General features: G+C 39.1%; 1 protein-coding gene across 4 annotated transcripts in view; it reads right to left on the reverse strand.

Moving 5' to 3' along the window:
* The window catches only part of LOC131139964 (latent-transforming growth factor beta-binding protein 2-like), a 169,949-nt gene that overhangs the window by 88,280 nt on the left and 59,878 nt on the right, over positions 1-21,791 (reverse strand). For 3 of the 4 annotated variants that reach the window (XM_058089942.1, XM_058089941.1, XM_058089940.1), the window contains exons 4-6: positions 16,140-16,375; positions 13,927-14,115; positions 5,478-5,678 (exon numbers count right to left, since the gene is read on the reverse strand). In XM_058089942.1, coding sequence (XP_057945925.1) covers positions 5,478-5,678; positions 13,927-14,115; positions 16,140-16,375 — 626 coding nt within the window. Of the gene's footprint in view, positions 1-5,477; positions 5,679-13,926; positions 14,116-16,139; positions 16,376-19,023; positions 19,656-21,791 lie in introns of those variants that run through there. The other variant, XM_058089943.1, reaches the window with a different exon arrangement.

Here is a 21,791-nt window from a genome sequence, read left to right on the forward strand (position 1 = left end):
AATATCTTCATAATGAATTTTTTTTATCATTTCATATTCCAGGTATTCCTAAAAAAAAACATGTTTTTGATATCATGCCATTCACATTTTTAACTTACCTTTTATACATTTTAAGAAATTTTAGTTTTTGTGTTACTACCCCAAACCTTCCATAGGTGGGTCAAAAATGACCCGGTCAGGTTGTTTTCTTGAAATATCTTCGTAATGAATTTTTTTTTATCATTTCATATTCCAGGTATTCCTCAAAAAACATGTTTTTGATATCATGCCATTCACATTTTTAACTTATCTTTAATACATTTTAAAAAATTTTAGTTTTTGTGTTACTACCCCAACCTTCCATAAGTGGGTCAAAAATGACCCGGTCAGGTTGTTTTCTTGAAATATCTTCATAATGAATTTTTTTTATCATTTCATATTCCAGGTATTCCTAAAAAAAAACATGTTTTTGATATCATGCCATTCACATTTTTAACTTACCTTTTATACATTTTAAGAAATTTTAGTTTTTGTGTTACTACCCCAAACCTTCCATAGGTGGGTCAAAAATGACCCGGTCAGGTTGTTTTCTTGAAATATCTTCATAATGAATTTTTTTATCATTTCATATTCCAGGTATTCCTAAAAAAAACATGTTTTTGATATGCTGCCGTTCAGATTTTTAACTCACCTTTTATACATTTTAAGAAATTGTAGTTTTTGTGTTACTACCCCAACCTTCCATAAGTGGGTCAAAAATGACCCGGTCAGGTTGTTTTCTTGAAATATCTTCGTAATGAATTTTTTTTATCATTTCATATTCCAGGTATTCCTCAAAAAACATATTTTTGATATCATGCCATTCACATTTTTAAACGTACTTTTTATAAATTTTAAGAAATTTTAGTTTTTGTGTTACTACCCCAACCTTCCATAAGTGGGTAAAAAATGACCCGGTCAGGTTGTTTTCTTGAAATATCTTTGTAATTAAAATTTTTTATCATTTCATATTCCAGGTATTCCTCAAAAAACATATTTTTGATATCATGCCATTCACATTTTTAAACGTACTTTTTATACATTTTAAGAAATTTTAGTTTTTGTGTTACTACCCCAACCTTCCAAAAGTGGGTCAAAAATGACCCGGTCAGGTTGTTTTCTTGAAATATCTTCGTAATTAAAATTTTTTTATCATTTCATATTCCAGGTATTCCTAAAAAAAAAAAAAAAAACATGTTTTTGATATGATGCCGTTCACATTTTTAACTTATCTTTTATACATTTTAAGAAATTTTAGTTTTTGTGTTACTACCCCAACCTTCCATAAGTGGGTCAAAAATGACCCGGTCAGGTTGTTTTCTTGAAATATCTGTCACGGCTCGGCTTGTGAGCTTTGCGGTTCGACCCCCGGATGCAGAGAGCAGGACCAAAAATGCAGGTAAATGTATATTTATTTATGCTATGTAGCAGGATTGCGTACAAGCGTGGCAAAACTCAACATAAGACATAAGACAGTGAACCGACAACGAAGGGAGCGTGCACCTGAACTAAATAGCAATCACCGATTGGGAACAGGTGCAGGAGAAAATGGAAAGAAACGGAAAGCAGGACAGAGCAACAGAGGAAGTGAATACAAAATAAGGGCACGAACGAGGAACAGAGAGGAAAGAGAAAAACTAAGGAAGCTGTCATGAGGGGGTGAAGCCCGATCATGACAGTAGCCCCCCCTCAAGGACGGATTCCAGACGTCCAAAAGGCCAAAGACAAAGAGGGACGGGAGGCAGGGGGACCGGAGGTGGGTTGCTGGCCAGACCTCTCCGGAGGTCGGCCGGGGTGGCAGGGCCACGCAGGAGGACGGCCTGAAGGGTGAGCGGCCCGAAGGGCACTGGGCTCCTCTGGAGGGCGCCCAGGACAGCAGGCCCCATGAGAGCCCTGGATGGACCCCTCTGGGGGGCGGCCAGGGCGGTGGGCCTGGCCGGGGAGGCCGGCCCAACATGGACGAGGTGACGCTGGAGGAGGAGGCGCGGCATCCCGCCGCTGGGGAGGAGGCGCGGCATCCCGCCGCTGGAGAGGAGGAGCGGCATCCCGCCGCTGGAGAGGAGGAGCGGCATCCCGCCGCTGGAGAGGAGGAGCGGCATCCCGCCGCTGGGGAGGAGGCGCGGCATCCCGCCGCTGGGGAGGAGGCGCGGCATCCCGCCGCTGGGGAGGAGGCGCGGCATCCCGCCGCTGGGGAGGAGGCGCGGCATCCCGCCGCTGGGGAGGAGGCGCGGCATCCCGCCGCTGGAGAGGAGGAGCGGCATCCCGCCGCTGGAGAGGAGGAGCGGCATCCCGCCGCTGGAGAGGAGGAGCGGCATCCCGCCGCTGGAGAGGAGGAGCGGCATCCCGCCGCTGGAGAGGAGGAGCGGCATCCCGCCGCTGGAGAGGAGGAGCGGCATCCCGCCGCTGGAGAGGAGGAGCGGCATCCCGCCGCTGGAGAGGAGGAGCGGCATCCCGCCGCTGGAGAGGAGGAGCGGCATCCCGCCGCGGAAGAGTGGACGCCGGAGGAGGAGGAACGAGTCCTGGATCTTGGCTGGACGGTTGTGCTGGAGGTCCGGCAGGCTGTTCCTCTTCGGGCGACCAGGAGAGGGCACCACACTGGACGGACGGGGTGTTATGTGCGTCCTCCGACTCACAGCTGGTCGTAGTAGCCCCCCCTTCCAAAGGCGGATTCCAGACGCCGTATGCCGCTGGATGTAGAACCAGGGACGGGAGGAGGGGGGCCTGGAGGAGGGTCTTTAGTTCCGCCAGCTCAGCTGCCTGGACCAGGTCTACAAGGGACCTCAGGCGGGGTTTGGGCTCTGGAGGGGTCTGGAGTATCAAGCCGCTGGGTTTGAGCGCCAGGGGTTGCTGGGGCTTGAAGCTGCGTGGCTTGGGCACGGGAGGAATCCGGGGGGTCACGCAGCTTGGCACGGGAGCTGGGGTTTGTGAAACCTTGAAGCCGCGTGACTTGGGGACTGGAGGAATCTGGGGAGTCATGCAGCTGGGCACGGGAGCCGGGGTTTGGGAACCCTTGAAGCTGCGTGGCTTTGGGACAGGAGGGATCTGGGCCGTCACGCAGCTTGGCACGGGAGCCGGGGTTTGGGAACCCTTGAAGCTGCGTGGCTTTGGGACAGGAGGGATCTGGGCCGTCACGCAGCTTGGCACGGGAGCCGGGGTTTGGGAACCCTTGAAGCTGCGTGGCTTTGGGACAGGAGGGATCTGGGCCGTCACGCAGCTTGGCATGGGAGCCGGGGTTTGGGAACCCTTGAAGCTGCGCGGCTTGGGCACAGGAGGGGAACATGTGCCGCGCTCCTCTTCGTGTTGCGCGGGCGGCAACGGGAATCCGGAAGAGGGCGGCGTGAAATTGGCGTGCTTACACGGAGTGGGAGCCTTCTTGAGCTTGAGCGTAGGCCGGCACTGTGAAGCAGCGTGAGCGGGGGGGTGCACCCCGGCTTGGCGCGGAGGTGAGGGAGGAGACGGCTTCGTCCGCTGAAGCCTTGCTGGAGCTGGCCGAGACGTGCGTCGGCGTCGTCGTCGGCGGACTGGTGTGTCAATGCCGTGTCCGGGGTACACCCACGCCATGGGGATAAGCGTGCCGTCCGGCCCCCACACCATGTCTTCCAGCTCCTCCGGGGTGAACCTTGCGCACTCCTCCTCCATCGCCTTAAAAATCTGCAGTGTCCAGAAATCCATCTCTGCGAGGTCGTCGTCTGGTCGGTTCATTCTGTCACGGCTCGGCTTGTGAGCTTTGCGGTTCGACCCCCGGATGCAGAGAGCAGGACCAAAAATGCAGGTAAATGTATATTTATTTATGCTATGTAGCAGGATTGCGTACAAGCGTGGCAAAACTCAACATAAGACATAAGACAGTGAACCGACAACGAAGGGAGCGTGCACCTGAACTAAATAGCAATCACCGATTGGGAACAGGTGCAGGAGAAAATGGAAAGAAACGGAAAGCAGGACAGAGCAACAGAGGAAGTGAATACAAAATAAGGGCACGAACGAGGAACAGAGAGGAAAGAGAAAAACTAAGGAAGCTGTCATGAGGGGGTGAAGCCCGATCATGACAATATCTTCATAATGAATTTTTTTTATCATTTCATATTCCAGGTATTCCTAAAAAAAACATGTTTTTGATATCATGCCATTCACATTTTTAACTTACCTTTTATACATTTTAAGAAATTTTAGTTTTTGTGTTACTACCCCAACCTTCCATAAGTGGGTCAAAAATGACCCGGTCAGGTTGTTTTCTTGAAATATCTTCGTAATGAAAATTTTGTTATCATTTCATATTCCAGGTATTCCTCAAAAAACATGTTTTTGATATGATGCCGTTCACAATTTTAACTTATCTTTTATAAATTTTAAGAAATTTTAGTTTTTGTGTTACTACCCCAACCTTCCATAAGTGGGTCAAAAATGACCCGGTCAGGTTGTTTTCTTGAAATATCTTCGTTATGAAAATTTTTTATCATTTCATATTCCAGGTAGTCCTCAAAAAACATGTTTTTGATATGATGCCGTTCACAATTTTAACTTATCTTTTATGAATTTTAATAAATTTTAGTTTTTGTGTTACTACCCCAACCTTCCATAAGTGGGTCAAAAATGACCCGGTCAGGTTGTTTTCTTGAAATATCTTCATAATGAAATTTTTTTTTATCATTTCATATTCCAGGTATTCCTCAAAAAACATGTTTTTGATATCATGCCATTCACATTTTTAAGTTATCTTTTATACATTTTAAGAAATTTTAGTTTTTGTGTTACTACCCCAACCTTCCATAAGTGGGTCAAAAATGACCCGGTCAGGTTGTTTTCTTGAAATATCTTCGTAATGAATTTTTTTTTTATCATTTCATATTCCAGGTATTCCTCAAAAAACATGTTTTTGATATCATGCCGTTCACATTTTTAACTTAACTTTTATAAATTTTAAGAAATTTTAGTTTTTGTGTTACTACCCCAACCTTCCATAAGTGGGTCAAAAATGACCCGGTCAGGTTGTTTTCTTGAAATATCTTTGTAATGAAAAATTGTTATCATTTCATATTCCAGGTATTCCTCAAAAAACATATTTTTGATATCATGCCATTCACATTTTTAAATGTACTTTTTATACATTTTAAGAAATTTTAGTTTTTGTGTTACTACCCCAACCTTCCATAAGTGGGTCAAAAATGACCCGGTCAGGTTGTTTTCTTGAAATATCTTTGTAATGAATTTTTTTTTATCATTTCATATTCCAGGTATTCCTCAAAAAACATGTTTTTGATATGATGCCGTTCACATTTTTAACTTATCTTTTATACATTTTAAGAAATTTTAGTTTTTGTGTTACTACCCAAACCTTCCATAAAAACAGTGACACCAAGACAGATGGAAATGGATGCAGTATCAGAATCAAAGAGAATCAGTTATGAAGCGAGTACTTCAAGGACAACCGATGCTGTTTTGCAGAAGCGTCCACTTACGTTGTTGATTGGACAGCGGTAGAGTGTAGGTGGATTGCAGGGGTGATTTTGCTCCTGAGTTCCGAGAGTCCTTATGAGTGGTGGGTTTGGTATGAGTCTGAGCTGGCAAGTGGCAAAACTTCCCGGTTGAGTTGGTTGGACACCAGCATTGGTCCCGGCCGATGCAACGGCCTCCGTTATGACAAGGGATCTGACAAAAGACTGTAAAGGACGAGAAGAGGGAGTAAAGAGAGGGAATGGCAATAGAAAGACATTTGTAAATATACATTATCGGTATTTTCATATGTAAATATTGGAAATTATAGGTCTTCAAAGTCATCTATTGACTTTGTGGTCAATGAACCTGATCATTATCTTATTTTAAATTTCACCCCTATTGGCATTTATACTGTATTGAAGTCACAAATTATTATTATTTGGGATTTGGTCATTTTAAAAGTGCTGATAATTAGTGAGCACCAGTGCTGGAGCGAATAACGGAATATGAAAATTTAAAAAAATTAAAATTTCCAATGAGCGCCCCAAGCTGCATATCCTTGAAATGAGGTCATAGTCTAGTCCAGGGGTCGGCAACCTTTACTATCAAAAAATTTTTGAAAAATCTTTACCCCCTCGTTCACTAAAGAAAAATAGACTGGAACCGCAAAACACGATTTAAAAACATCTATCTAGATAAAAATATATTTTAAGCTTTCGTAAGTTTTAATTGTTTTTGAAATTTTAACAAGTTTTTGTTAAAATTTACAAATTTTTTTATTTTCGACATTCGGGTGTAAAAAAAATATTTGAGCATTGCAAAGAGAGAATTGCGAGCCTCCAAAAATTTTGATTGACTGCTAGATTTGGAGGGAATTTGGGGGTATCAAAGTAGTTCAGACGAGAAAAAGCAGAGTTGAGTTTTGAGTCTCACAAAAAGTCAAATTTTTTTCCAAAAAAAAAATCATTACAAAAATTTGTATTTTCAACATTTGGGTGTTAAAAAAATATTTGAGCATTGCGAAGAGAGCCACAACAAAGCCCTGGATCCGTGTGTTGCTGACCCCTGGTCTAGTATATGAATTATTTCACTTTCGCTATGGAAAAGGAGTGCAAAGAGAGAAAAAAGCAGCTGTAAACTAATCTTGTTGCATGAAAACTCGGTACTAGCATTGTTCCCGAAATACCTGAACCTACTCTCATCTCAAATTTTAACCTAACCACTTCTAATTGAAAACATCAAAGAGCGAAAAAAAACAATATATATCCATGACAAACAAACAAAACACAAAGGTTATATGATCACATGGCGATGACGAGGCCGCCTGCTTCCCAACATGGTCCGCATTAGACTAGCTATTACGAGATGAAAGAGGATGCTCGTGACGGAGACATGCCGCGCCCTGTCTTGGGAGAAGCGCTAACAGTCTTAACGGGCTTTAAAAGCCAAGCTGGGTCTCAGTGGCATGTAGGGAATGAGCTCCGTGTCACAAGGTATTAGCAACAAGCCAGGAAAGACGAGCAGAGGGAGGGATGGAAGAAGGGCAGGAGACGAACACAAAGACGTCTTTTCTTTTCTGTCTGTTCTGGAAAATCTTGATCCACACCGATATTGTTCGATTACGATTTCTAACTGAAGTTACACAAAGTAGCTTTTAAAATTTTTACATACTTAAAAGCGAGGCGTTCATTTGATCGGTTAAGATCACACTTAACCCTCTCGAGAGTTCTCTCCTCCCACTTTGACACTTGTGTCAATGGGACGGACGGAGGCGCGGGTGCGCCATACAATTGAGTGCATCACATAATCAGTTTGCAGTTCCACATGTCCGAAAGGAGTAGGAAGAAGCAAAGCTTATTAGATCCTACCCTTCCATCTGGTACTTTTACAATCAGTAACTGTTACATTTGTTCACTTCCTGCTTTCCTAATATAATTTCATTTTATTTAATTGTATTTTTTTAATTAGATTTTTTTTTAATTTTTTTTAATTAAAAAATACATCAGAATTAAAAAAAATATATTTTTTAATGGTTTTTATTTTAATTTAATTTTTTTTTATTTTTTTAAATTAAAAATACATCCAAATTTTTTTTTTCATTTTTAATTTTTTTTTAATGGTTTTATTTCATTTGAACATGCATCAGATTACAATTGAATGCATCACATAATCAGTTCACAGTTCCACATGTCCAAAAGGAGTAGGAAGAAGCAAAGCTTATTAAATCCTACCCCTCCATCTGGTACCTTTACAATCAGTAACTGTTACATTTGTTCACTTCCTGCTTTCTTAATATAATTTCATTTCATTTAATCGTATTTTTTTATTTAAATTTTTTTTAAATTTCTTTTAATTAAAAAATACATCAGAATTTTTTTTTAAATTTTTAATTTTTTTTTAATGGTTTTATTTCATTTGAACATGCATCAGATTACAATTGAGTGCATCCCATAATCAGTTCACAGTTCCACATGTCCAAAAGGAGTAGGAAGAAGCAAAGCTTATTAAATCCTACCCCTCCATCTGGTACTTTTACAAACAGTAACTGTTACATTTGTTCACTTCCTGCTTTCCATAATACAGTTCAAGGTTTTTTTTTGTTTTTTTTTTAAATAATGTACCTTGTACCAAAGTACTCGGTGATATGAGCATCCAATGCCATAATGGGTACCATAGTAAGTGTCAATATAGTGATATATATATATATATAGCACATCATGACTGGTTCAAGACTCTTCATCCTTGTATTTAGCAAACATCAACTGCTTGTATTGTTTCTTGAATTAGCTCATATTTTCATCTATTGTGATCCCCGGAAATTTATTTTCATTTCGTTATTTTCACCCGGGATATAATTCAGATACAAAGCAAGGTTTTTTTCCAAATATCAGTGCTTGTGCCGACATGGCCCAGGACTGAGCAATGTTACCGTTCAGGAGTAGAGAAAGGCCTCCTCTGATTAGATATGCTGGCAGGAGTATCATCTCGAGGGAGCTATTAAATTCTTTCAATGTGTGATGCAGGTCTGCACTAGTCTGAGTCAGGCCAGTCCCACCCTGGACTAGCAACTATTCATAGACCGACTGCAGACTGCACACAGTATCGACCAGTGTGTCTATTTAAATGACGTAAAAAAAAAAAAACACAGCACATCCTCATGTTTTGTTACCTCATAAACAGACTTTTATCCAATATGATGCTTTAACACGCAGTAATTGTTGTGCGTACCAAGGGAACCTGTTATAATTATCCACCATTTACTGGGTGCATAACAAAAGCATGAGATAACTGTTTGCTATCCTCTTGACATTCCTTGACGAACACGCACACCCAAGCCATAACAGGACGTGGAACATGACTTACCTTTAATACACACAGTGATGCTATGTCAATATACATATGTCAACCTCATATTACAAATATAACACATAAAATGGCCGGAAATATTTCAATATTGAACAAAGCAAAAAAATTTGTTCTCAATCAGAAATCACTCCACACTCTTTATTGCTCTCTGGTTCTACCATATCTTACTTATTGTGTGGAAAATATGGGCTAATAACTATAAAAGCAATCTTCACTGGCTAAATGTACTGCAAAAAAAGGCCAGTAAGGATGATTCATAATGCCGCTTACAAAGAACATACTAACTCCTTATTTCTAAAATCACAAATACTTCAACTTGCTGATATAGTTCATCTTCAAACAGCTAAAATAATGCATAAGGCTAAAAAATAGCTAAAATTAGCTAAAAATGTAATTCAATACTTCTCTACAAGAGAGGAGAAATATGATCTCAGGGATCTGATGCATATTCAAATGAAATAAAACCATTAAAAAAATTAAAAACAATTTCTTAAATTAAAAAAATACAATAAAATAAAATAAAATAATATTAGGAAAGCAGGAAGTGAACAAATGTAACAGTTACTGATTGTAAAAGTACCAGATGGAGGGGTAGGATTTAATAAGCTTTGCTTCTTCCTACTCCTTTTGGACATGTGGAACTGGGAACTGATTATGGGATGCATTCAATTGTAATCTGATGCATTTTCAAATGAAATAAAGCCATTAATTTTTTAAAAAAAATTTTAAAATTAAAAACAAATTTTTTCTGATGTATTTTTTAATAAAAAAATAAAACATTTTTTTAAAATAAAAAAGTACAATTAAATAAAATTAAATTATATTAGGAAAGCAGGAAGTGAACAAATGTAACAGTTACTGATTGTAAAAGTACCAGATGGAGGGGTAGGATTTAATAAGCTTTGCTTCTTCCTACTCCTTTTGGACATGTGGAACTGTGAACTGATTATGGGATGCATTCAATTGTAATCTGATGCATGTTCAAATGAAATAAAACCATTAAAAAAAATTTAAAAAATTAAAAACAATTTTTTTCTGATGTATTTTTTTATTTAAAAAATTAAAAACAATTTTTTAATTAAAAAAATACAATAAAATAAAATGAAATTATATTAGGAAAGCAGGAAGTGAACAAATGTAACAGTTACTGATTGTAAAAGTACCAGATGGAGGGGTAGGATTTAATAAGCTTTGCTTCTTCCTACTCCTTTTGGACATGTTGAACTGTGAACTGATTATGTGATGCATTCAATTGTAATCTGATGTATGTTCAAATGAAATTAAACCATTAAAAAAATTAAAACAATTATTTTTTTATTAAAGAAAAAAAAACAAAAACTTAAATTATATTACATTTGTTTTTTTTAATAAGACATCCGACTTGCAAGTCATGTATGTTAAAAGTTAAAATACTTAAAAAGCAACTGGCGTGCCAGATTCAATTGCTTGTTGGGCCGCATGTGGCCCCCGGGCCCGTAGTTTACCCACTCCTGCTTTATAGGGTGTGCAGTTTTCTAAGAATTCAACCACACTTAAAGTATAAGCAATAGATTCTTCTCTCTATTAAAAATACTGAAATATGGCGGCACATCCAACACCCATATATGTTACGTTTCTTGGGACCTTCAAATGAAAATGCATGACGTTATTAATGCTAACGTGTAGCCCCATAGAATCGTGACTGAAGCATCAGGGTGGGAGCATATGATGCAACCAAGAAATCTCCCGAAGGCTCAGCCGTCTTATTTAATAAGGGTTGACACAGCTTTCAGAGGTGCCTCTGAAGGCATCACCTCCAAAGGCCAGGGAGGCTGGGTCCCCCAAGGGACGCAGCCCCCAAATTTGGGGCGCATCTATATTGTTAACGACATAAAATATAGCAGGTGTGGTCATTTTTCCCATGGCTTTAATTAGACAGTAATAACTGATTTTTTTTTTAGCAGTTTAGCAGTTTAGGAATATGTTAAAAATGTTTAAGATTAAAAAAAAAACATATTTTATACAATTTTAGTTTATTTTAGTTTTACTTATGTTTCTAGAGTGCTGCAAAGACTAGAAAAATAAAAAGTAAAAATAAAATACAATAAATAAATAAAAGGTACAAATTGAATTTAATCCAAAAAGATCAAATAAGAAAAAAAATAGTAAAATAGATATTAAAATATTTAAAAACAAGAAGCAAAGCAATAAAAGTATAAAAAAATAAAACCAATCAAAATAAAGAACTAAAAGACACAGGACCATACGACTCACTCTGAGTTAAAAGCCATAGAATAAAAGTGGCTTTTAAAACGAGACTTAAGTCTTTCGATGTTGGGGGCCTTTACAATATTTTTTTTTTATTGGTTTACTTACAACTATATTTAATCAGTCGTTCTAACAGCTGTTGAAAAAATATTACCGTAAAATTAAAATTAAAATTAAAATTAAAATTAAAATTAAAATTAAAATTAAAATTAAAATTAAAAAATAACAAAATAAAAATAAAAATAAAAATAAAAATAAAAATAAAAATAAAAATAAAAATAAAAATAAAAATAAAAATAAAAATAAAAATAAAAATAAAAATAAAAATAAAAATAAAAATAAAAATAAAAATAAAAATAAGATAATACAAATAACAGATAATAAAAATAACAGATAATAAAAATAACAGATAATAAAAATAAAAATAACAGATAATAAAAATAACAGAAAATAAAAATAACAGAAAATAAAAATAAAAATAACAGATAATAAAAATAAAAATATCCAGATGCAACTTGCTGACGCTGATGCTGGGAAAATATATAAATATCCAAACATTGGATATTGGATATAATAATAAATGCAATATTTAGTGCTATTTCATTACACACACACACACACCGATACCCGGCACCACAACATTTTTTTTTTTAATCGGGTATACTGAAATGTCCAGGTGTACCTAATGTTATGTCCTACAATAGCGCTCTTAGGTGAAGGTCTTTTAACTGTTTTTATGTAACTAGAGAAGCTTTGTATGTGTGTGGTATGTGCACCCCTCGCTTCTAATCCAAAGCACTAATTAGTCTGAGCCTCAGCAGGACTTTGCGACTGAAGAAAATACAAGTAAAAAAAACAAAAAAAAACACGCAAGGTCATGACCCCTGCCATTGGCATTGACTGCCTCCGCCCTTCCCATGGACACTACTGTGTGAATTAAGAGGATAAATGGCAGCTTTAATGTAATCCCTATAAATAAAATCTTGTCCATGCTGCTCTTTCTGGCATCCAGGTCCAGTTCTTCATTCTAGAAAACTCTCCCAGTGAGCATGTTAAATGGCTAACCGAGAGGTGTAAACCACAGAGAGATGGGGCTAAGTGGTGGGAGCGTGGGACCACCATACTTAAGTGTGTGTATGTGGTAGGGGAGATTATCCCCCACTCTTTTAATCTGCTCTACGTCTTTTCTAGACTGTTTTCCTTGCCTCTGTTTCTGTTTGACAGTGAGAATTCTTAGCGAAAACGCCAGCTTTTGGAGCTTTGTATACGGGATAGACGGGAATGCTACTGGGAACCCATTTTGTCATTCCCACCCAATAAAAAGCCCAAGAATTGGTAAAAAAAAAAAAAGCCATTACCAAAAAATGGCTTAATGCAAGACCTCCGGTATTGGAGGAGTGGCTTTGTGTGATGAACACAATACATGACATGGAATGATTGACACATAGATTGAGGACTGAAGAAGACATGTGGAGAAAAATGGGTGAAATGGACACCGTTCACGTACAAAAATCAAGGAAAGGACTCAAATTGCACCCCTTTTTGTTTTGTTACTTGATGTTAGGGTTAAATGGCTAGCTTTGAGTTGGTTACGAGTATTACACATAAACTGCAACGCAGATTTCTATTAAAACTCATAAGGAGGTGGTTCACGTACAAGATAAGACAGATTATTGATATTTAAATGCATGATTGCTACAGATTTCCTGTTATTCATTCATTCATTTTCTACTGATTTTTCCTCACAAGGGTCGCGGGGGGTGCTGGAGCCTATGGAGCCCCTCGTCTTTGGGGTGAGAGGCAGGGTACATTTTATGAAATGAGGCTAATTTTTAATTTTTAATTTTTAATTTTTAATTTTTAATTTTTAATTTTTAATTTTTAATTTTTAATTTTTAATTTTTAATTTTTAATTTTTAATTTTTAATTTTTAATTTTTAATTTTTAATTCAGCCTATGGAGCCCCTCGTCTTTGGGGTGAGAGGCGGGGTACATTTTATGAAATGAGGCTTAATTTTAAATTTTAAATTTTAAATTTTAAATTTTAAATTTTAAATTTTAAATTTTAAATTTTAAATTTTAAATTTTAAATTTTAAATTTTAAATTTTTAATTTTTAATTTTTAATTTTTAATTTTTAATTTTATTTTCAATTTTCAATTTATTAATTTTTAATTGTTAATTTTCAATTGTCAATTGTCAATTTTAATTTTTTTTTATTTTCTATTTTCTATTTTCTATTTTTTATTTTTTATTTTTTATTTTTTATTTTTTATTTTTTATTTTTTATTTTTTATTTTTTATTTTTTATTTTTTATTTTTTATTTTTTATTTTTTATTTTTTATTTTTTATTTTTTATTTTTTATGTACGTGTGCATCGATCTTTTTATTACATTGTATATACATTGTATATACATTGTATATCCATATACAGCAACAGTAGGGTCGCGGGGGTGCTGGAGCCTATCCCAGCTGTCTTTTGGGGCGAGAGGCGGGGTACACCCTGGACTGGTGGCCAGCCAATCACAGGGCACATATAGACAAACAACCATTCACACTCACATTCATACCTATGGACAATTTGGAGTCGCTAATTAACCTAGCATGTTTTTTTGGAATGTGGGAGGAAACCGGAGTACCCGGAGATGGCTGAGGGTGGAATTGAACCCTGGTCTCCTAGCTGTGAGGTCTGCGTGCTAACCACTCGACCACCGTGCCGCCTTAATAAAAATAAGAAAATAAAGTATTAAAAAAAAAGCCCAAGAATGGAAGTGCAAGGAATGTGTGTGAGAATCAGAAAAGTATTAGAAAGTAACAGAAAGTGAAAGTAAGACATGAGCGATGACCTTTGACACTTACAGAGTCTGAATCCCGTCGTCTTCGTTTGTTGTTGCTGCTGCTGCTGCTGCTGCGACGTCTCGCTGTAGACGGTGGTCACGTCCCCTTTCTCACAGCTGTTATAGCAGTGCCCACCGCTGCATACCTTGCGGCACATCGTGGGCGTGAACACGATCTTGATGCGGTCCAGATTGGAGGTGAGGTTGGACCCTGGGAAGCACACACACAACCGGTTGATGAGGATCAATATCAAAGGTAGACCGGAGGCCAGTTCCATGCCGTCGCCTTCAGACTTTCTGTGATACTCGACTCGTCTCTTGGCGAACCGGTGGGCAGTTTATAAATGCACAAGGGGCGTGTCCTGATGCTCGGCATTGGCGCGCTCGAACTGCATTACGGGCCAGCCAACACGCAACAGATACCCGGCTACTCTCCAGGGCCTTTATCTTTCCCAGAGGGTGTTTCAGACGTGTGTATGAGTGAAGGGGGCAACGAGAGGTGAGGGCAAGCAGATGTGTGGAATGATGGGCCTGCTGTTACCCTGGTAACCCACGAAAGGTACAAATAAATAGATATACATATAATAATATAGGCTGCACGGTGGTCGAGTGGTTAGCGCTGTTTTTCTCCGGGTACTCCGGTTTCCTCCTGCATTCCAAAAACATGCCAGGTTAATTAGCGAAAATTAAAATTAAAATTAAAATTAAAATTAAAATTAAAATTAAAATTAAAATTAAAATTAAAATTAAAATTAAAATTAAAATTAAAATTAAAATTAAAATTAAAATTAAAATTAAAATTAAAATTAAAATTAAAATTAAAATTAAAATTAAAATTAAAATTAAAATTAAAATTAAATAAATAAATAAATAAAAAATAAATAAATGAATGAATAAATAAATAGGGCGTCACGGCGGACAAGTGGTTAGCTCGCAAGCCTTATAGCTAGGAGACCCAAGTTCAATTCCACCCTCGGCCATCTCTATGTGGAGTTTGCATGTTTTCTCCGGGTACTCCGGTTTCCTCCCACATTCCAAAAACATGCTAGGTTAATTTGCGAAAATTAAAATTAAAATTAAAATTAAAATTAAAATTAAAATTAAAATTAAAATTAAAATTAAAATTAAAATTAAAATTAAAATTAAAATTAAAATTAAAATTAAAATTAAAATTAAAATTAAAATTAAAATTAAAATTAAAATTAAAATTAAAATTAAAATTAAACCTGTGATTGGCTGGCCACCAGTCCAGGGTGTACCCCGCCTCTCGCCCGAAGACAGCTGGGATAGGCTCCAGCAACCCCCAGTGACCCTCGTGAGGAAAAGCGGTAGAAAATGAATGAATGAATGAATAATAATAGACATCAAGGCTGCACGGCGTGTGAGTGCTTAGCACGCAGGCCTCACAGCTAGGAGACCCGAGTTCGATTCCACCCTCGGCCATCTATGTGTGGAGTATGCATGTACAATTAAAATTAAAATTAAAATTAAAATTAAAATTAAAATTAAAATTAAAATTAAAATTAAAATTAAAATTAAAATTAAAATTAAAATTAAAATTAAAATTAAAATTAAAATTAAAATTAAAATTAATAAAAAAAATTAAAAAAATAATAATAAAATAATAAATAAAATGAAATAATAAAATAATAAAATAATAAAATAATAAAATAATAAAATAATAAAATAATAAAATAATAAAATAATAAAATAATAAAATAATAAAATAATAAAATAATAAAATAATAAAATAATAAAATAATAAAATAATAAAATAATAAAATAATAAAATAAATAGAGCGGCACGACGGTCAAGTGGTTAGCGCGCAGACCAGTCCAGGGTTGCCCGACAAGAGGACAAGAAGACAAGCCCTCGTGAGGATAAACGGTAGAAAATGAATGAATGAATGAATATAATAATATAAACCATGTATTATATTGTACTGTGTAATGTACTGCACTGTATGTAACACATGCATATGAGCCACACAGCTGAACACACGTATCAAGTCCAATCTGGGACGTTGCCAGTATTTGTTTTTTTTTTTCTTGCGGCCAATGTTCCAGTCAGCAGTGACACCGCAGGAAGTGTCAGTATGTATTCTCGGCAGAGAGCGTTGTGTTTGTTTTGACGAGGCAAGGCTGAGTGAAAATGTCAAGTGAGCATGAAACAGCGGAGAGAAGATTCATGTTGTTCTTTTTCACAGTTAGCAGTCGGCTAGTTTTTATTTTTACCTGCTGGTGATAACGCGTTGTTAAATTGCCCATGCAGCTGATTGTCACCGGGTGGCCTGAAGTGTACGTTGCCATGTCCGTGTCTGTGTCCGTTCCTGTGCTCGATTCCGTGGGCGTTGCCGTTGGGTAGAGCGTTGGAGGTGATAGGCCCAGAGGATGACGGATAACGCTTCACAGTACGGGAGGTCCCGGTCAGCTGAGGGGAGGAGTCAGGGGGTCCCCGTCTCACTTGGGTCCTGTCAATCACAGCCATCACAAGACCATAAACATATGATCTCAGAGCGACGAGTGACAATCATCAGCGTTGCGTGTGCATCGGCGTGAAATTGGTTTAAGCGCGGCGAGCGCGTGCAACAGAAAATAATATTCCACAGAGACGAGCATTGTGTCTTAGGTCATAACTTTGCTTAATTAATCAATTTGTAGGAATTAAGTCGATAATAAAAGCATAAGTCTTCTCGACTAACATCTGCTGCAGGTCAAAAAGCCATGACCCTTACTCATACAGAAGAATTTTTTTTTTCAGAAAGAGTAGATTATTTAGCACTTTAACAAAGAAACACGGTTGAAAAATGAAAAAAAAAATATTTAAAAAAAATTAAAAAATTTTAAAAAATTTAAAAAAAAATTAAAAAATTGTAAAAAAATTTAAAATTTTTTAAAAAAGATTGAAAAGATCCAGTTCTGAGTTTTTCCCAAGAAATAGGCCCATCACCTATTTAGTCTACTTGACTTCATAATGAACTAGTCTGGTCTGAAACAACTTCCTGCGTGATGAACCCGGCCACAGGAAGTATTAAAATTGACTCAAAAGAACAAAACTTGACCTCAGCGCTCTTTTTTTTTATACCGCCGAGTGTTTGATTTGGGTCAATTACTTGAGCCCGTGTTGCTCGACCTGGAAGCTGAGCTCATGTGAGCAACCTGGGGAGGGGGGGTCGTGTACCTCAGACAGACAGGCAGGCAGGCAGGCAGACGGTCCTACCTGCGCTGTGGGGGATTTGGACGTTTTCTTGGCCGGTTCTGACATTTATCCTTGCACAAACACATCTGGATCTTACTTATCTGGCCTGTCAGACAGTCAACAAAGATGAACCATACCAGACCAGATCAATGGAAGCGTTCTGCACAGCATACCTGTGACAATTTGGAGTCGCTAATTAACCTAGCATGTTTTTGGAATGTGGGAGGAAACCACGAGCTAGCTAACCACTTGTCCGCCGTGCAGCCCATATTTGCATATTAACAATAATTCATGGTTCCATTTATGACAGTGAGTCTTCCAGGTCCTGATGCAGCAAAACAGTCCCAGACCATCACACTACCACCACCATATTTTACTGTTGGAATAATCATTCATTCATTTTCTACCGCTTATCCTCACGAGGGTCGCGGGGGGGTGCTGGAGCCTATCCCAGCTGTCTTCAGGCGAGAGAGGCGGGGTACATTCTGTACTGGTGGCGAGCAAATCACAGGACACATATAGACAAACAACCATTCACACTCACATTCATACCTATGGACAATTTGGAAGTCGCTAATTAACCTAGCATGTTTTTTGGAATGTGGGAGGAAACCGGAGTACCCGGAGAAAACCCACAAATGCACGGGGAGAACATGCAAACTGGGGGTGTAATTGAACTCGAGTCTCCTAGCTGTGAGGCCTTCGTGCTAACCACTCGACCTCCGTGCTGCCGGTATTTTTTTAGCAGTTTTTTTTACATTACATTACACTTATCGTCACTAGAGTCACAGGGGTATGCTGGAGCCTATCCCAGCTGTCTTCAGGCGAGAGAGGCGGGGTACATTCTGTACTGGTGACGAGCAAATCACAGGTCACATATAGACAAACAACCATTCACACTCACAATTTGGAGTCGCTAATTAACCTAGCATGTTTTTTGGAATGTGGGAGGAAACCGGAGTACACAGAGAAAACCCGGAGAACATGCAAACTCCACGCAGGGCAGAATTGAACTCCTATGTAGCTGTGAGGTCTTTGCGCTAACCACTCGACCGCCGTGCAACCAAGATTTCCTGTTATGTCCCATATTTTTTTTATTTTTATGAAAATAGCCCGAAACATAAACAATATCTTAAATTTTGTTGAAAATTGTATGTGAAACTAAATATTTTGATTAGCTTGTAGTTATTGACCAATCACAGCAAAGTGGGCGTACCCGGAGACGGATTGTCGGTGGAATAAATTAAAACACACCATTTTGGCGGGCAAATCCAAAAAAATACAGTCGGTGCACATTCTGGAAGATCTAGAAAGCTTTCTGTGTTGGTTATTGTGTGTACCTGCTCTATAGGAGTCCACAAAGGGTTAAAAAAAAAATTAGCATATTAGATCCCCTTTCAAATTTCTTTCTATTTAGCAGGAAATGATTGTGTTGATATTGAGACCACAGTCTTTATACCTTGGCTGCGGTTGCGCTGTGCAGAGTGCCGTGGTTCGATGCCACACACCGTGTATTTACACAGTGAATCAGCTCTCCACAGACACAACAATAACAGTATAAATAGCCACTTTATAGTACAAAATGCTTGAATACACACTATTTATTCCAAGCTGACTTTTTATTCCCGTCGTACGACAGAAAGCACATTCCCGCTGCCGGCGGGAAGAAGACATTAAAAGGAAAAAAAACATTTGATAATGGTCTCTGACGTCATCTCCTGAATAAGGCAGCACCGTACATGACAGCTGCTTGACCTACATCCTGAACTTAAGGGCGCCTCCCGTATATAGGATGTGACACTGGGAAACACAAGGTGCTCGAGTCAAGGTCGGAACGCCAAAGAAGGCGGCGCCTACAACGCAAGCTCGGCTGCCGCAATCCAAATCATGATGATCTTTTTCCATGGTTTACATCCATACCTGGCTCGCACGCATCCTGCCTCTCTTTTCCTGGGCTTAGCCAGATGTTGATGTCTCTGTCCTGAAAGTTCCAGTTGTGAAGCGACTTCCTTCCAGAATGAGCTCAGAGCTGCCCCTTCTCTGTGCCTGCAGATCAGAGGCCACAGAAACCAAGTCTGCATGCTTGATGTCATCGTTAGGACCCGGACAACCAGCCAACCAGCCAACCGAGGAGGAGAAGGAACTAAATATTCCAACCTTCTTGTTCCGGGTGACTTGAAAGCAAAAGACCTCAGCCAATAATACGCTGAACATGATTTTTTTTAAAAGACAGATGGAAGATGTTTGAGATATGAAATGAAGGTCATACATATTCAATTAAATCCCCGATGATTCCAATAAACATGCCGCTCAATGTTATTAACTTTACAAGTAGTTTGTCTCATATGATGTTGAATTTGAAAACAACGTTCTACCATAAGTGCACAAGTCCCACGGAAAGGAGACCCGAGTTCAATTCCACCCTCAATATTTTTTTTTTTACATTTTTTTTTTAACATTAAACTTTCATATCAAGACGGGGGCCTCAAACTAGTGTCCTGCGAGCCACATTTGGCCCGCGGGCCGCGTGTTTGAGACCCCTGATCTATACGGATGTATTTTGTATTCTTTTATACATCTATATATTTTGTATTGAACTCGGGTCTCCTATCCGTGGGGGCCTGCGCACTTATGGTAGAACGTTGTTTTCAAATTCAATAGCATCAACATTCATACCTATGGACAATTTGGAGTCGCTAATTAACCTAGCATGTTTTTGGAATGTGGGAGGAAACCGGAGTACCCGGAGAAAATCAGCGCTAACCACTCGACCACCGTGCAGCCTACATTATTATTCATTCATTTTCTACTGCTTTTCCTCACAAGGGTCGCGGGGGGTGCTGGAGCCTATCCCAGCTGTCTTTTGGGCGAGACGCGGGGTACACCCTGGACTGGTGGCCAGCCAATCACAGGGCACATATAGACAAACAACCATTCACACTCACATTCATACCTATGGACAATTTGGAGTCGCTAATTAACCTAGCATGTTTTTGGAATGTGGGAGGAAACCGGAGTACCCGGAGAAAATCAGCGCTAACCACTCGACCACCGTGCAGCCTACATTATTATTCATTCATTTTCTACTGCTTTTCCTCACAAGGGTCGCGGGGGGTGCTGGAGCCTATCCCAGCTGTCTTTTGGGCGAGACGCGGGGTACACCCTGGACTGGTGGCCAGCCAATCACAGGGCACATATAGACAAACAACCATTCACACTCACATTCATACCTATGGACAATTTGGAGTCGCTAATTAACCTAGCATGTTTTTGGAATGTGGGAGGAAACCGGAGTACCCGGAGAAAACCCACGCATGCACGGGGAGAACATGGAAACTCCACACAGAGATGGCCGAGGGTGGAATTGAACCCTGGTCTCCTAGCTGTGAGGTCTACGTGCTAACCACTCGAACACCGTGCAGCCCATATTTGCATGGCCGAGGGTGGAATCGAACCCTGGTCTCCTAGCTAGGTGAGGCCTGTGTGCTAACCACTCTCTATATATATATATCTTTTTTTTTTACAAATTTTAAGTTAATAATGACTACACACCAAAAGTGAAAATATTAATATATATATAATATAACAATATTATATATAAATATATATAATATAATAAAAAAGTGAGGGCGGCACGGTGGTCTAGAGGTTAGCGCGCAGACCTCACAGCTAGGAGACCAGGGTTCAATCCCACCCTCGGCCATCTCTTGCATGTTCTCCCTTCCAAAAACATGCTAGGTTAATTAGTGACTCCAAATTGTCCATAGGTATGAATGTGAGTGTGAATGGTTGTTTGTCTATATGTGCCCTGTGATTGGCTGGCGACCAGTCTAGGGTGTACCCCGCCTTACGCCCGAAGACAGCTGGGATAGGCTCCAGCACCCCCCGCGACCCTGTGTAGAAGTGTAAAAGTGCCTATAGGGGTGCTATTTCCTGTCTAGAGGGCTCTAATGTGAAAAATCCATATTTAAAAGGCCATAAGCTGCTTTAGCTATGCAAATATTCCATTCATAAATAAGGGATCGTACATAGCCGAATTAAACAGCTACTAACTGTTACTAACTGCTCATATGTGGAAAAAACATTGGTCTAGTGGAGTGCCTTTCAAACTGTGGGGCAGTACCTCTGGGTGGGCTGCTGTGAGAATGTTGAGTGACCTTAATTTTTTTTTTTCATCATTGACCTACAGTAACCGTACTGTGTCTCGATCCAAATAATTCATCTTAATCTTTGTCCCGTTCAGATCTGATTGCAAAGGAGGACATCACCGATCACGCGTTGGCCGGGGTCCGCTTACACTCGTCATATGGAAAGCCGTTAAACCTCATCACATTCACGGAAATTACAAATCACAACCATCGCCAAGAATTTACACGGAGCGAAAAAAAACCGACGCTGTAAATCTTCCATCGTGTTGCACAAGCATGACTTGGCATTCGCAGTCGCAGTCGACAACTGTATCTTTGAACTCGTTATTTGCTATTACAACACGCGGGATATTCACCACTCGTGAAGAAGACATGACGAGCAGCATGAATGGTAGTTCCAGGCTCAAGTCCTGAAACCCAGATGGGTCTGGAACGGAGGTGGTCTTGGAGCCCAAACAAAACAAAGTCAAGTGCTGTGAAAAGAGGCGAGGTCTGAATATTGGAAGATGAGTTCAAAAAGGCTACAAATACTCTGATGTG

Source organism: Doryrhamphus excisus, chromosome 13 (genome assembly GCF_030265055.1).
Source record: "Doryrhamphus excisus isolate RoL2022-K1 chromosome 13, RoL_Dexc_1.0, whole genome shotgun sequence".
NCBI lineage: Eukaryota > Metazoa > Chordata > Actinopteri > Syngnathiformes > Syngnathidae > Doryrhamphus > Doryrhamphus excisus.